Source organism: Stenella coeruleoalba, assembly GCF_951394435.1.
Source record: "Stenella coeruleoalba genome assembly, chromosome: 4".
Classification (NCBI taxonomy): domain Eukaryota; kingdom Metazoa; phylum Chordata; class Mammalia; order Artiodactyla; family Delphinidae; genus Stenella; species Stenella coeruleoalba.
In genome coordinates this window covers 36,146,035-36,158,569 of record NC_137149.1, presented here as the reverse complement: position 1 = coordinate 36,158,569, position 12,535 = coordinate 36,146,035, and the positions used below count along the sequence as shown (strand labels likewise).

The window sequence follows — 12,535 nt, the reverse complement described above, 5'->3', positions numbered from 1 at the left end:
TTGTGGCCCAAGAAGGATGACAGATAAACTGTAGTTTTGATGCCCTGGTGGGGCTAACCAAAGAGCTGCAGGAGCCCAGGGTGAGAAATGTCCATGTTAGTCTGAGTGGCCCAGGCAAGGCTTCACAGAGAAGGGATTATTTTGCAGGGGTTTTGCAGGGTGAAGAGGAGTCCATTTCAGATGTGAAAGTGCCTGGAGGTGGGGAGAAGGGGAGAGGCTTTAAAAAGCATCCATATAATGAAACATGCAACGAGATGCCATTTATGTGAAGTAACACACACACCAAAAGCCACATTTATGGGCATCATATATAGTGAAAGTATAAAAATATAAATTGGAGACAGAGATGCTGAATTCATGGGGATGGCTATCTCTGAGGACACTGGGAGGGAGGGGAAAAGAATTGCAGAGCGAACTTAAAGGATTCCAACTTAACCTGTAAGGTTTAGTGTTTTTAGTCTGAAACAAAAAGGAAAACTGAGTGGTGGATTCAGAGATGTTTAATGTATTATTATCTACAGGTTTTTGTTTTTCACAATTAAAAAGAGTTTTAGAAAGAGAATGGAGTGGGGGAGGTGGGATGAAGGTAACAGAATGGTGAGAAATGAGGCAGCCCCTGAAGTCCTGCTAGGCAGGTCTGATTGCGATGGGAAGAGAGGTCTTCCAGGTTATTTGAGCTGGAATTGAAGGATCTATGCTTGTGCAAATAACTCGCCTAAGTGTGGAGGGTGGAGGGAGGCAGGGAGACCAGTGAGGGGTCGTGAAAATAATCTGGATGGAGGTTTAGAGGAAGCGCCAGTGATTAAGGGCTCATTGGGTCAAAAGCGCAGGCCTGGCACTTGACAGGGTGAGGGTGAGAGGGCTGGAAGGCAGTGGGCGTTTCCCAAGACCGAGTGTGTTTGTGTGCATGTGTGTGCGTGCACGCGCCTGTGTGTGATTTGAGAGCTCCCTTCGCTGGATTTCCTCTGTGTCCTGCGTGAAACACTCGGCCCTGCCCTGGTGAGAGCCTGACACGTAGCTCCGTCGTGTGGCTCTCGGCTTCAGGAGCTGTATCGCAGCACCATGGAAACGTTCCAGAAGTTTGTGGACGTCCTGTTCCTCCAGACGCTCCCCTGTGTGACTGACCTCTCCCAGGCAGAGTGTGAATACCTCAGGCAGGAGGCCCAGGAGAACGCGGCCCAGCAGCTGGAGAAGTTGGATCGCTTCCGGAGTCAGCAGTGGAAACTCTTCCAAGATCTCCTGGAGCAAGAAAAGCAGGTGCAGCATTTTGTAAAACTGGGTCTGGAGTCTGCCTTTTTTTTAAACTTCTGAAGAATAATGAGGGATTTCCATCTCTGAGCATCCCCTAGTGCCTATGCTAGATGCTTTACCAAGATTCTGGTTGCCAACCTTTCACAATGGGGAGAGGGGGAGAAGACAGCAAGAGCCCTCCTCTCCCAGGATAGGAGGTCAGTAGATGATGCCTTCGGTTAATCCGACAAGAAGGGCAGCAAAGCCTTCTTTAGAATAATAGAAATAAATGACAGAGAGCGGTTCTTCAAGGGAGTGGACTGGTTGGGGGGAGGAGCTGCACACACGAGACTCCTGTTTTTCAGTGAAAGTCTATTTCATTATTAAAACCATGTATATATGTGGTAGACAGAATAACGTCGCCACATCCTCATCCCCAAGACCTGTGAATATGTTACCTAACAGGGCAAAGGGACCTGATTGCGTGCTATCAAATTAAGGATCTGGGGATGTGAAGATTATTCTGGATTATCTGAGTGGCCCAGTGTGATCACAAGGGTCCTTTTAAAAGGGAAGGAGGAGGGTCAGAGTCAGAGGAGATGTGAGGACCTAAGCAGAGGCTAGAGTGATGTGCGCATCGGCCAAGGAATGCGAGAGGCCTCGAGAAGCTGGAAGAGGCAAGGAACAGATTCCCCCCAGGGTCTCCAGAAGGAACTCAGCCCTGTTCCCTTCATTTCAGACTTCTGACCTCCAGAAATGTAAGATACTAAATTTGTGTCATTTGAGGCCACAGCGTTTGTGGCCATGTGTTACGATAGTTATGTAAGCTAATATACCTCAATTTTATTTTTAAAGAATTAAGGTTTTTTTTTTTTTTTTTTGCGGTACGCGGACCTCTCACTGTTGTGGCCTCTCCCGTTGCGGAGCACAGGCTCCGGACACGCAGGCTCAGCGGCCATGGCTCACAGGCCCAGCTGCTCCGTGGCATGTGGGATCCTCCCGGACTGGGGCACGAACCCGTGTCCCCTGCATTGGCAGGTGGACTCTCAACCACTGCTCCACCAGGGAAGCCCTCAAATTTCTAAATGAAAACGCCCACATTTCCTTTCTCTCTTGCTTTTTCCTGCATGCTAGAGGCTGTAAAACTAACATGCTCAATATCCCAGCATCTAGAAGTGGCCGCGTGTAGTTCTAGCCTATGAGAGAAGGTATGGTACCTGCACAAGGCTTGTGTTCCCTAATACAGAGGCCAAGTGTTGCTAGGAGACATCCTCCTCTTCAGTGTTCCCTGTTCTTTGTGCCCAGAGCAGGTACAGGAGGACTGGAGGTATGCTGGCCTTCCTCTGACTTAGAGGCAGGATTCAGGAGGGTGGGGCAGAAAGGCGGACTGTCTCAGCCCTGGACTGCCTACCCCAAGGTGCTTGTTATGAGAAACACCCTGTCTTTTTACATTGAGTGTTCAGTTAGGTACAAAAGAGCGCTCAACTGATGCAACCAACAGAGGTTTTCTAAAGCAACTAACGGGAGCTGTCCAAAATACCAATAAATAAAGGGAAGCATCATGGGGCCATTTCCAGCCAGGGACGAGCATAGCGCCTAGTTTCCTGCCTGTCCAATTTATTAGACCTCCTTCTAATTAATTTCAATCCGCCGTCAGCTGCATTGTGTTGTCCCGTCACTGGTACCTTGCAGTCTCCTCCATATGGCTGTAGGCTCCTGGAGGACAGCAACCCTGCTTTTCATATTTCACTTCCTTAATCAAAGCCCAGTAGCTGGGATATAGCAAATGCTCAGGAAAACTTGGCTGCATTTCCAGCAACAATAGTGCAGCTTTGGAAATTATCACAGGGTCACCAAGGGTAAATAAAGCTGAATTCCTCTGATTCTTAACCAATCCTGGGCCCCAGACCATATAATTTACCATCTCCAGGGAAAGAGGGGAGAAACCTGGGCCTCAGCAGTTTGGAAAGATCACCAGATAAGTCTGATGTGCCTCTGATGTCGGCTCCCAAATGGGGATCAGGCCTTGTAGAGACAGTCGTGGTCTGAAGACAGGCTTCTAATGTTGGAAGCTGAATGCCTGGGTTTGAACCAGAGCAACCCCGTTAATGGGCTGGGTGACTCTTGCCGGTCACCTGGCAGATTTCCCACAACTCTGCTTTTGCACAGCTCACTAAATTTCTCTGAACCTCAGCTTTCATGTGAAAAATAGGGATCAAAATACCCAACAGGGTTGCTGCGAGATAATGCAGGTTAAGACCCTTCAAGCAGTATCTGTTCAATTGCTTAATGACTGACACTGAAAAAAATCTAGAACTTCATTTCTGATAAATTATTAGGCAAACAGCCATGATTCATCTAAAAACCTCTAGTTATGAGTCTTAAGTTACTTTACGCAGATGTCAGACAATGCATCGCTTCTGGTTTTTATTTTTTATTTATTTACTTTGTGAGCATATACATGCGTGTGAGTATTCCTTTGCTTGTGCAGAAGTATTTCAAGAGGAGTTCTGCATGCAAGAAGCAAGCAGAAGTTAATAACCTCATCAACTGATTAAATAAGTATGACCCAAGTCTGTTTTCTCAAAGTTTGGATGTCAAAATTAATTTACTGATTGATTGTTTAATTGCCTTAAATTACCACATTTAGAGATCCAGATTCTCTCTCACTTGGCATATTTCCTTGTTGATGACAAAAATGAGATGAACTTTCTGTGGTCAAGATGAATATTTAGTCATAAGATGAAAAGGCCCACAAAACTATTCCTGGAAAACCTAACACACACCCAGACTATGAAATGCATTTTCCACTTATTTTCTATCCAAAAGGCCTTGGTGATTTCATATCCTGTTACTCAGAGAAGTTGTTAAATGTTGTGGAGTTTGTCAGTCACACAATTGGAACAGGTTGTAGAATGGTGGTTCTCAAAATGTGATCCGTTCTAATGCAGGTTTGTGGGCTTCTCCCCAGTCTGCTGAGAGCAAGCCCTCTGGTCTCCCTGAATCTACGGCCCCTTGTGGTCTATTCTCAACCTCCAACCAGAGTGATACTTTCACTTAAAACTTTTTTTTCTCTTCCATTTTATTAAAAAAATTTTTTTTCTCTTCCATTTTATTAAAAACATTTTTTTCTCTTCCATTTTTACCGAGATGTAATTGACATTATAGCACTGTGTAAGTTTAAGGTGTACAGCATAATGAGTTGACTTCCATTCATCATGAAATGATGACCACAGTAGGTTTAGTGAACACCCATCATCTCCTATAGATACAAATTCAAAGAAATAGAAAAAAATATTTTTTCCTTGTGGTGTGAGGATTTACTCTCTTAGCAATTTTCATACAGAACATAGAGCAGTGTTCATTATACTTGCCATGTTGTGCATTACATCCCTGGTACTTATTTATCTTACAAGTGGAAGTTTATACCTTTTGACTATTTTTATCCAATTCCTCCTCCTCCTTCTCTGGTAACCACAAATCTGATCTCTTTTTCTATGGGTTTGTTTGTTTCTTGTTTGTTTTTGAAATATAAATGACCTCAACACTACGTTGGTTCCTGTTACACAACACAGTGATTCAATGTGTCTGTACATTTCAAAATTATCACCATGATATGTCTAGTTATGACATGTCACCATACAAAGATATTAAATAATTATTGACTGTATTACCCACAATGCATACCCCTGACTCATTTATTTTGTAACTGAAGTTTGTGTCTCTTAACCTCCCTCACCTATTTCTCTCCTCCCCCCTCCCCCCTCCCCTCTGGCAAGCACCTGTTTGTTCTCTGTGTCTCTCTCTTTTGTTACGTTTGTTCATTTGTTTTGTTTTTAAAAATCCACATAGACGTGAAATCATACAGTATTTGTGTTTCTCTGTCTGACTTACTTCACTTAGCATAATAGCCTCTAGGTCTGTCCATATTGTCACAAATGGCAAGATTGCATTCTTTTTTATGGCTGGGTAGTATTCCATTGTATATACCACATCTTCTTTATCCATTCATCTATCAACGGGCACGAGTTTGCTCCCATATCTTGACTATTGTAAATAATTCTGCAATGAACATAGAGGTGTGGATATCTTTTCTAATTAGTGTTTTAATTTTCTTCGAATAAACACCCAGGAGTGGTATTGCTGCCTTATATGGTAGTTCTGTTTTTAATATTTTGAGGAATTTCCATATTGTCTTCCATATTGGCTGCACCAATTTACATTCCCACCAACAGTATATAAGGGTTCCCTTTTCTTCACATCCTCGTCAAAACTTATTTGTTGTCTTTTTGATAATAGCATTCTGACAGACATAAGATGATACCTTATTGTGGTTTTGATTTGCATTTCCCTGACGACTGATGATGTTGAGCATCTTTTCATGTGCCTGTTGGCCATCTGTATGTCTTCTTTGGGAAAACGTCTATTCAGATCCTCTGCCCAACTTTTAATTGGGTTGTTTGTGTTTTTGATGTTGAGTTGTATGAGTTCTTTGTATATTTTGGATATGAACCCCTTAGAGGATACATCATTTGCAAATATCTTCTCCCGTTCAATAGGCAGCCTTTCCGTTTTGTTGATAGTTTCCTTCACTGTGCAAAATCTTTTCAGTTTGATTTAGTCCCGTTTGTTTATTTTTGCTTTTGTTTCCCTTGCCTGAGGAGACATATCCAAAAAAATCTTACTAAGACCACTGGAAGGTGAGGCTGGCCTTGGGGCTAGTGCTGGCCCACCGGTGGGCGGAGCCAGGTCCCGGGACCTCTGGCTGCAGGGTCCTGGGGGGTCCTAGAGTTGGTGTTGGACCACTGGTGGGCAGGGTAGGGTCCTGGGCCAGCTGGAGGCTCTCAGGGGTCCTAAGGCCGTTGGCCTACTGGTGGGTAGGACTGTGTCCCTGCCTGGTTAGCTGCTTGGCTTGAGGTGTCCCAGTACTGGTGCCAGCAGGCTGGTGGGTAGGCTGGATCCCTGCGCTAATGAACCAGAGGGAGGCTTCCGAAAGGACGCTTACCAGCACCAGTGTCCTTGTGGTAGAATGAGCTCCCCGAAATGGCTGCTGCCGGCATCTGTGCCCCCAGGGGGAGCGCCAATTGCCTCCTGCCTCTCTGGGAGGCTCTCCAAGATCAGCAGGTGGGTCTGACCCAGGCTTCTTTCAAATTACTGCTTCTGCCCTGGGTCCTGGACCTTGTGAGATTTTGTGCGCACCCTTTAAGGATGGCTCTCTATTTCCCATGGTCCTGTGGCTCTCCCGAAAACATAAGCCCCACTGACCTTCAAAGCCAAATGCTCTGGGGGTTCATCTTCCCAATGCAGGACCCCTGGGCTAGGGAGCCTGATGGGCCTCGGACCCCTTACTCCTTGGGGAGAACCACTGCAGTTGGAATTATTCTCCTGTTTGTGGGTCACCCACCTGGAATTATGGAACTTGACTTTACCGTGACTCTGTCCCTCCTACCCATCTCCTTGTGGTCCCTTCTTTATACCTCTAGGTGTAATTTTTTTTCTGCTAGTCTTCAGGTCTTTCTCATCAATAGTTGCTCTGTAAATAGTCATTTTGATGTGCCGTGGGAGGAGGTGAGCTCAGGGTCTTCCTATTCTGCCATCTTGGCCAGTCACTGCTCCATAGGGAGCATATCATATACCACTCTTTTTTTTTTTTTTTTTTTTGCCGTACGCGGGCCTCTCACTGCTGTGGCCTCTCCCGTTGCGGAGCACAGGCTCCGGACGCGCAGGCTCAGCGGCCATGGCTCACGGGCCCAGCAGCTCCACGGCATGCGGGATCCTTCCGGACCGGGGCACGAACCCGTGTCCCCTGCATCGGCAGGCGGACTCCCAACCACTGCGCCACCAGGGAAGCCACCACTCATTTTTAAGATGCAGATTTTAATACCATTTTAACATCTCTGAGATTGAGGTGCATCTTAATGTAATTACCAGTGATTTTTCTCTCTGTGTGGTACCTCAAATAACTGCATCTCATAATTACTGGCACATTAGATTTGATAAAAGACACTGTGTCACATCGTGTCATTTCTCAGCTCTAAACCCCCTTCTCATTTTATGCAGTGGAAAAGCCAGAGTCCTCACCATGCCCTACACAGCCCTGCCTGTCAGGACCTGGTTACCCTCTGACCCCCTCCCTGTCTCCCCCTCTCACCCCATTCCAGCCTCCCCGGCATCCTTGTGTCCCTCCAGCTCCCTGGGCGCTCCTGCCTCACTCGTCCTGCTTCAGGTCTTTATCCTGAAGCCACCTTCACCTTGAGGCCTCCTCTGACTGTGCTTTTAAAACTGCAGTGCCTCCCTCCTCCCAGCACTCCAGTGTCTGCCTTAGGTGTTGACTTTTCCACCGGCCCTACCTCTAAACCCACCCCTTTTATAGGAGCATGTACCGGGCATGCACTGCCTGTTGGTTCCTTTTCCCTTTCTCTCCTTAGTAAATGAAAATTTGAAACAAAGAGTAAACATATGGGAAACCACAGAATAACCTGGTAGCAATGAACAGGGTCAGCGCTCTAGCCCACGGAAGCAGCTTTTTGCGTCGGAATTTAAACATTCATGAACCTGCATTCGATAACGTTGAAGAGGATGGTGTGACCATTGCAGGCACCATCTGATCCTATGATCTCCGTCCTCTTGATCGGCCTTGGATCCCGTTGCTAGTTTTATCTGCCTTCTCAAACCGCACACCAAAGACCCCCATGTTCTTAGTGACGATGTTAATTTACCTTTTAGAGAATCTGCACGGTGTAGAATTTTCTAGAATGTTCTGGTTTCCCAAGCACTTTGACAGGTTATTGTAGACCCCTCACAAGAGGAGTCAGAGACTGACTTAAAGGAAAAGTTCTGAGTCACACAGTGTGATTTTGTGAGATTAAGTATGAGCTATGAACCTCAAGGCCCAGAGAACTGAAGTCTAGGCTGCTTACTCACACCCGGACTCTGTGCTTTGTCCCTGTTCTGCATACAGCATGGCCATCTCCAGAAAAGAGCTACATGTGTGGGAAAGTAAGAGTCTCACCTTAGTGATTGAGCCCTTGGTGTAACACAGTCCAGCTGCATGTTTCTAGGTGCATGTTTCTCCCTGTGATGCGAGATAGTCAGGGAGGAGCAGATGCGGCTAGAAAAGATTTGAGCTTTGGGGACAGACAGACTTAGATTTGAGCCTCTGCTCCACCAAAAAGCTGTGTGGCCTCGGACCTCACAGGATTTTCACAGATAAAGCCACACTGAAGATGAGCTAACATCCAAAATTACAAAACACACAAGCAACAATTCACCATAAGTGAGAGCCAGCATGTACAGTAAGCACCACGTTTAGACCACAACGAGCACCGAGGAACTCAGGTGAAGGGACTGTTAGAGAGCGCTTCTAAAGGAAGTATGTTTAAAACAATAAAACAATAACAGGAGGAATTACTAGCATAAAAACAAGACATGATGTAAAAAGATGACAGATAAAAAACCACGTAGTTTATGAATGAAAATTACAGTCATGAAAACAGAAATTTAATGGATGAGTTAAACAGCAGATCAAATTATGGTTGAAGACACAGTGTGTAAACTAGGAGATAAAGGTGAGAAAGTGGTCCAGAATATGACACAGAGAGCTAAAGAGACGGAAGATATGAGAGGTTAGGAGACATGGGAACAGAATGAGAAAGTCCTGGAGGGACTTCCTTAGTCTTCTAAGAATTCTAGAAGGAGAGAATGAAGGAGAGATAAAATTCAAAGTGATAACAGGTAAGAAATTTTCAGAAGTGCTGACTGTCATGAATTCTAAGGTAAAAGAAATGTTGATTAACTTAAGATTTCTGGAGGTGGGAATGTATATTAAAAATTTTAAACCACTGAAGAAATAGAAACAGAATAGGTAACTTTCAAAGCAGTAGAGGAGAACAGTGATAACATAAAGATCCTCTTCAGAATAAAAGCTACAGGGAGCCTAAAAGATCCCCTTCAGTATCAAAGCTACAGGGTGCCTAAAAATAAATCTGACCAATGTTTATAAGAGCTTAACAGAGATGTTTATAAAATGTTGTTGAAAGGATAAAGCAAGAATTGAGAGAAAGGCCTTGTTTTTGGATAGGACAACTCAATTTTGGAAAAACAGTGATTCTCTACAAATTAATCTGTAAATTCAATCCAATTAGAAGAAAATCTTAAAAAAGCTGTTTTCCCAAACTTGATAAACTGATCCTAAAATTCATATGTAAAGAAAAGCAACCAGGGCTTCCCTGGTGGCGCAGTGGTTGAGAGTCCGCCTGCCGATGCAGGGGACGCGGATTCGTGCGCCGGTCCGGGAAGATCCCACATGCTGCGGAGTGGCTGGGCCCGTGGGCCATGGCTGCTGAGCCTGCATGTCCAGAGCCTGTGCTCCGCAACGGGAGAGGCCACAACAGTGAGAGGCCTACGTACCGCAAAAAAAAAAAAAAAAAAAAAAGCAACCAAGCATAGTTAAAACAGTTTTGTACAAAAGAATATGGAAGACTTGCCCTAGCAGCTATGAAGTCTTCCTATAAACTACAGGAATTAAAGCAGTGAGTCATTTATATAGAAATAAACAGACAGATCCACAGAATAAAAGAAGGAGCCTGGAATGAAATTCATATATATATGGAAACTACATCAGACAAGGTGGCATGACAGGCCCATCATAAAAAGATAAATTACCTAATAAATGGTGCTAGGACAATTAGTATCAGTTTATCCAAAGAAAATTAGATCCCTTCCTCATGCCACAGAAAATACGTATTAAATGCCTTAAGATGTACATGCAAATAGGAAACATTTTTAAACTTTAGCCGAAAATATAAGAGAAAAATGTAATTAAATCAAGGGAGAAAGGGATTTTTAAAAAATAAGAAACGAAAGATATGATCCAACAAAGCAATGATGGATGACATGAACTTGAGTTGACCCCTGTCCCTCTGTCCTGGGGTTTAGGTATGGATGGAGGAGGGACTTTTAAAAAAATCCCTTAAGAAAGGGATTTAAAAAAAATAAGAAACAAAAGGTATGATCCAACAAAGCAATGATGGATGACATGAACTTGAGTTGACCCCTGTCCCTCTGTCCTGGGGTTTAGGTATGGATGGAGGAGGGACTTTTAAAAAAATCCCTTAAGAAAGGGATTTAAAAAAAATAAGAAACAAAAGGTATGATCCAACAAAGCAATGATGGATGACATGAACTTGAGTTGACCCCTGTCCCTCTGTCCTGGGATTTAGGTGTGGATGGAGGAGCACACACTGTCCACCGTGCTGCAGACACACCTGCGGGATGACCAGGACGGCATCGTCCACCGAGTCTTGGGCCAACTTGGCGGCCTCAGTGAAGAGTGAGTACAGCCTTCTGGAGGGTGGGGGCCTGTGTCCTGTGTGATACTCCGTGCTAACCTCAGAGTCCTCATCCGTAAGGTTAACCGTACCCCGGACTCCCTTACAGTGTGATCTCGAGACCACATTGTGAATATAAATGTGAAATAGAGCGATAGCAGAGTGCCGCGGATGAAAGCTCGGAGTCAGAATTGATGTGGGTACATGACTTACTGGATATTTTACATGTCTCTATATTTTCAACCCCATGAGATACTAGTTTTGGTTTCTGCAGTGAGTATTCATTTAGACTTACCCTTTCCGTTGCTCTTGATGGTTTCCTGTATCATTAAGTTTCCACCTAGGAGTATTTTCTTTGGCATGAAGGTTCTCATTATTTTAGATGTGCTGGTGACAAATTCTCTTAGGTTTTGTTTGTCTGAAAATGTCTATCTCATCTTCATTTTTGAGGAATGTTTTCATTGGGTATAGAATCCTAGTTTGGTTGGTTTTTTTTAAATACTTTTAAAGGTAATATTTTGTCTTCTGATTTCAATTGTTTCTGGTTGCTTTTAAGATTTTCTTTTGTTCTTTGGTTTTCATCAGTTTATTATAATATGCCTAAACATGGATGTGGTTTTTTGTGAATCTCTTGTTTGCTTGTTTTAAATAAATTTGTAGTGCTTCTTGAACCTGTGATTTGCTATATTCCATCAGTTTTTGAAAATTCTGAGCCTCTATCTCTTTAAATATTCCTTCTGCCTATTCTGTCCCTATTTTTCCTGGGGCTGCAGTTACACGTTTATTAGATTATTTTCACCTTATGTCCTTTGCCTCTTAGAAGCTATTCTGTATTTTTGTTCCCTGTGGTTCAGTCTAGATACTCATTTTGAACTATCTTCCAGTTCATGCTCTCTTCAGCTGTGTCTTATCTGCTGTTAAACCCATGTACTGAATTCTTAATGTTGGTTACTATGTTTTCAGTTCTAAAATTTCCATTTTATTTTTGTCATAGTTTCCAGTTATCTGCTAAAGTTCATCTTATCATTTAATTTCCTAAACATGTTCATCATAGCTGATTATTCTAATGTCCAATATCTTGTGGGTATGTTTCTATTATCCATTTTTTCTTGTTATTTTTGGTCACTTCTTATCTGTTTGCAAGTCTGGTTATTTTTACTGAATGCTGGACAGTGTTATTAAAAATTGTAGAGATACTTTGAGACTTTGAATGATGGGATCTTCCTCCAGAGAGGATTTATCTTACTTCTAGCAGGGATTTCAGAAAGTGACAAATCAACCACTCCATTGGTGAATTTAGCTGATTCAAAATTAGATCTTTATAAGGGATGATTCCTTATTCTTAGGATGAGGGCCCCTGGCTGGAAGCCTGGAGTGTTTGCCAGGTCTCTTCTCCTTGGTAAACTGACTGACAGTGCCTTGTTCAACTTCTCAGGCTGTCAGAAAATACCTCAAGTTATAAAGCCAAATGTCGAGGCTGCTGGGTAGACCGAGGTTTTCTACTTGACTCATTGGGATAGGAACTCAAAAATAGCTCATGATTTCAGTTTTGGATGTGTTAATTTTGAGAGCTATTATGTAAGAAATTTGAGTGGATATGTACTGAAGGCAGCTGCATATATGCACCTGAAACTTGGGGCAGAACGTGATAAAGTTAAAAAGATTAGTAAAGGAACAGTTGGCTGAATATAACCCAGGTCAGCACCACGTCTAAGAGGATGGGCAGCAGGGGATGGGATAATTCCAACCTACGACCTCTGTAAAGGCTCCCTGTGGGGCATGACTATTGGGGGCATTTCTTGGTGGGTCAGTGTACTAGGATTCTCCAGAGAAACAGAACCTATAGATATAGATGTAGATATACAGAGAGAAGCTGAGATGTCCCAAGATCTGCAGCTGACAAGCTGGGGACTCAGGAGAACCAATATGTAGTTTCAGTCCCAAGTCCAAAGGCCTAAGAACCAGGAGGGCTAATG

At 43.7% G+C, this 12,535-nt stretch overlaps 1 protein-coding gene across 6 annotated transcripts in view; it reads left to right on the top strand.

The window, feature by feature from the left end:
* EVC (EvC ciliary complex subunit 1) overlaps positions 1-12,535 on the top strand; it is an 84,230-nt gene that overhangs the window by 55,504 nt on the left and 16,191 nt on the right. For 5 of the 6 annotated variants that reach the window (XM_079919981.1, XM_079919980.1, XM_079919979.1 and 2 more), the window contains 2 exons: positions 1,045-1,257; positions 10,452-10,561. In XM_079919981.1, the coding sequence (XP_079776107.1) occupies positions 1,045-1,257; positions 10,452-10,561 (323 nt within the window). The remainder of the gene's footprint in view (positions 1-1,044; positions 1,258-10,451; positions 10,562-12,535) is intronic. The other variant, XM_079919978.1, reaches the window with a different exon arrangement.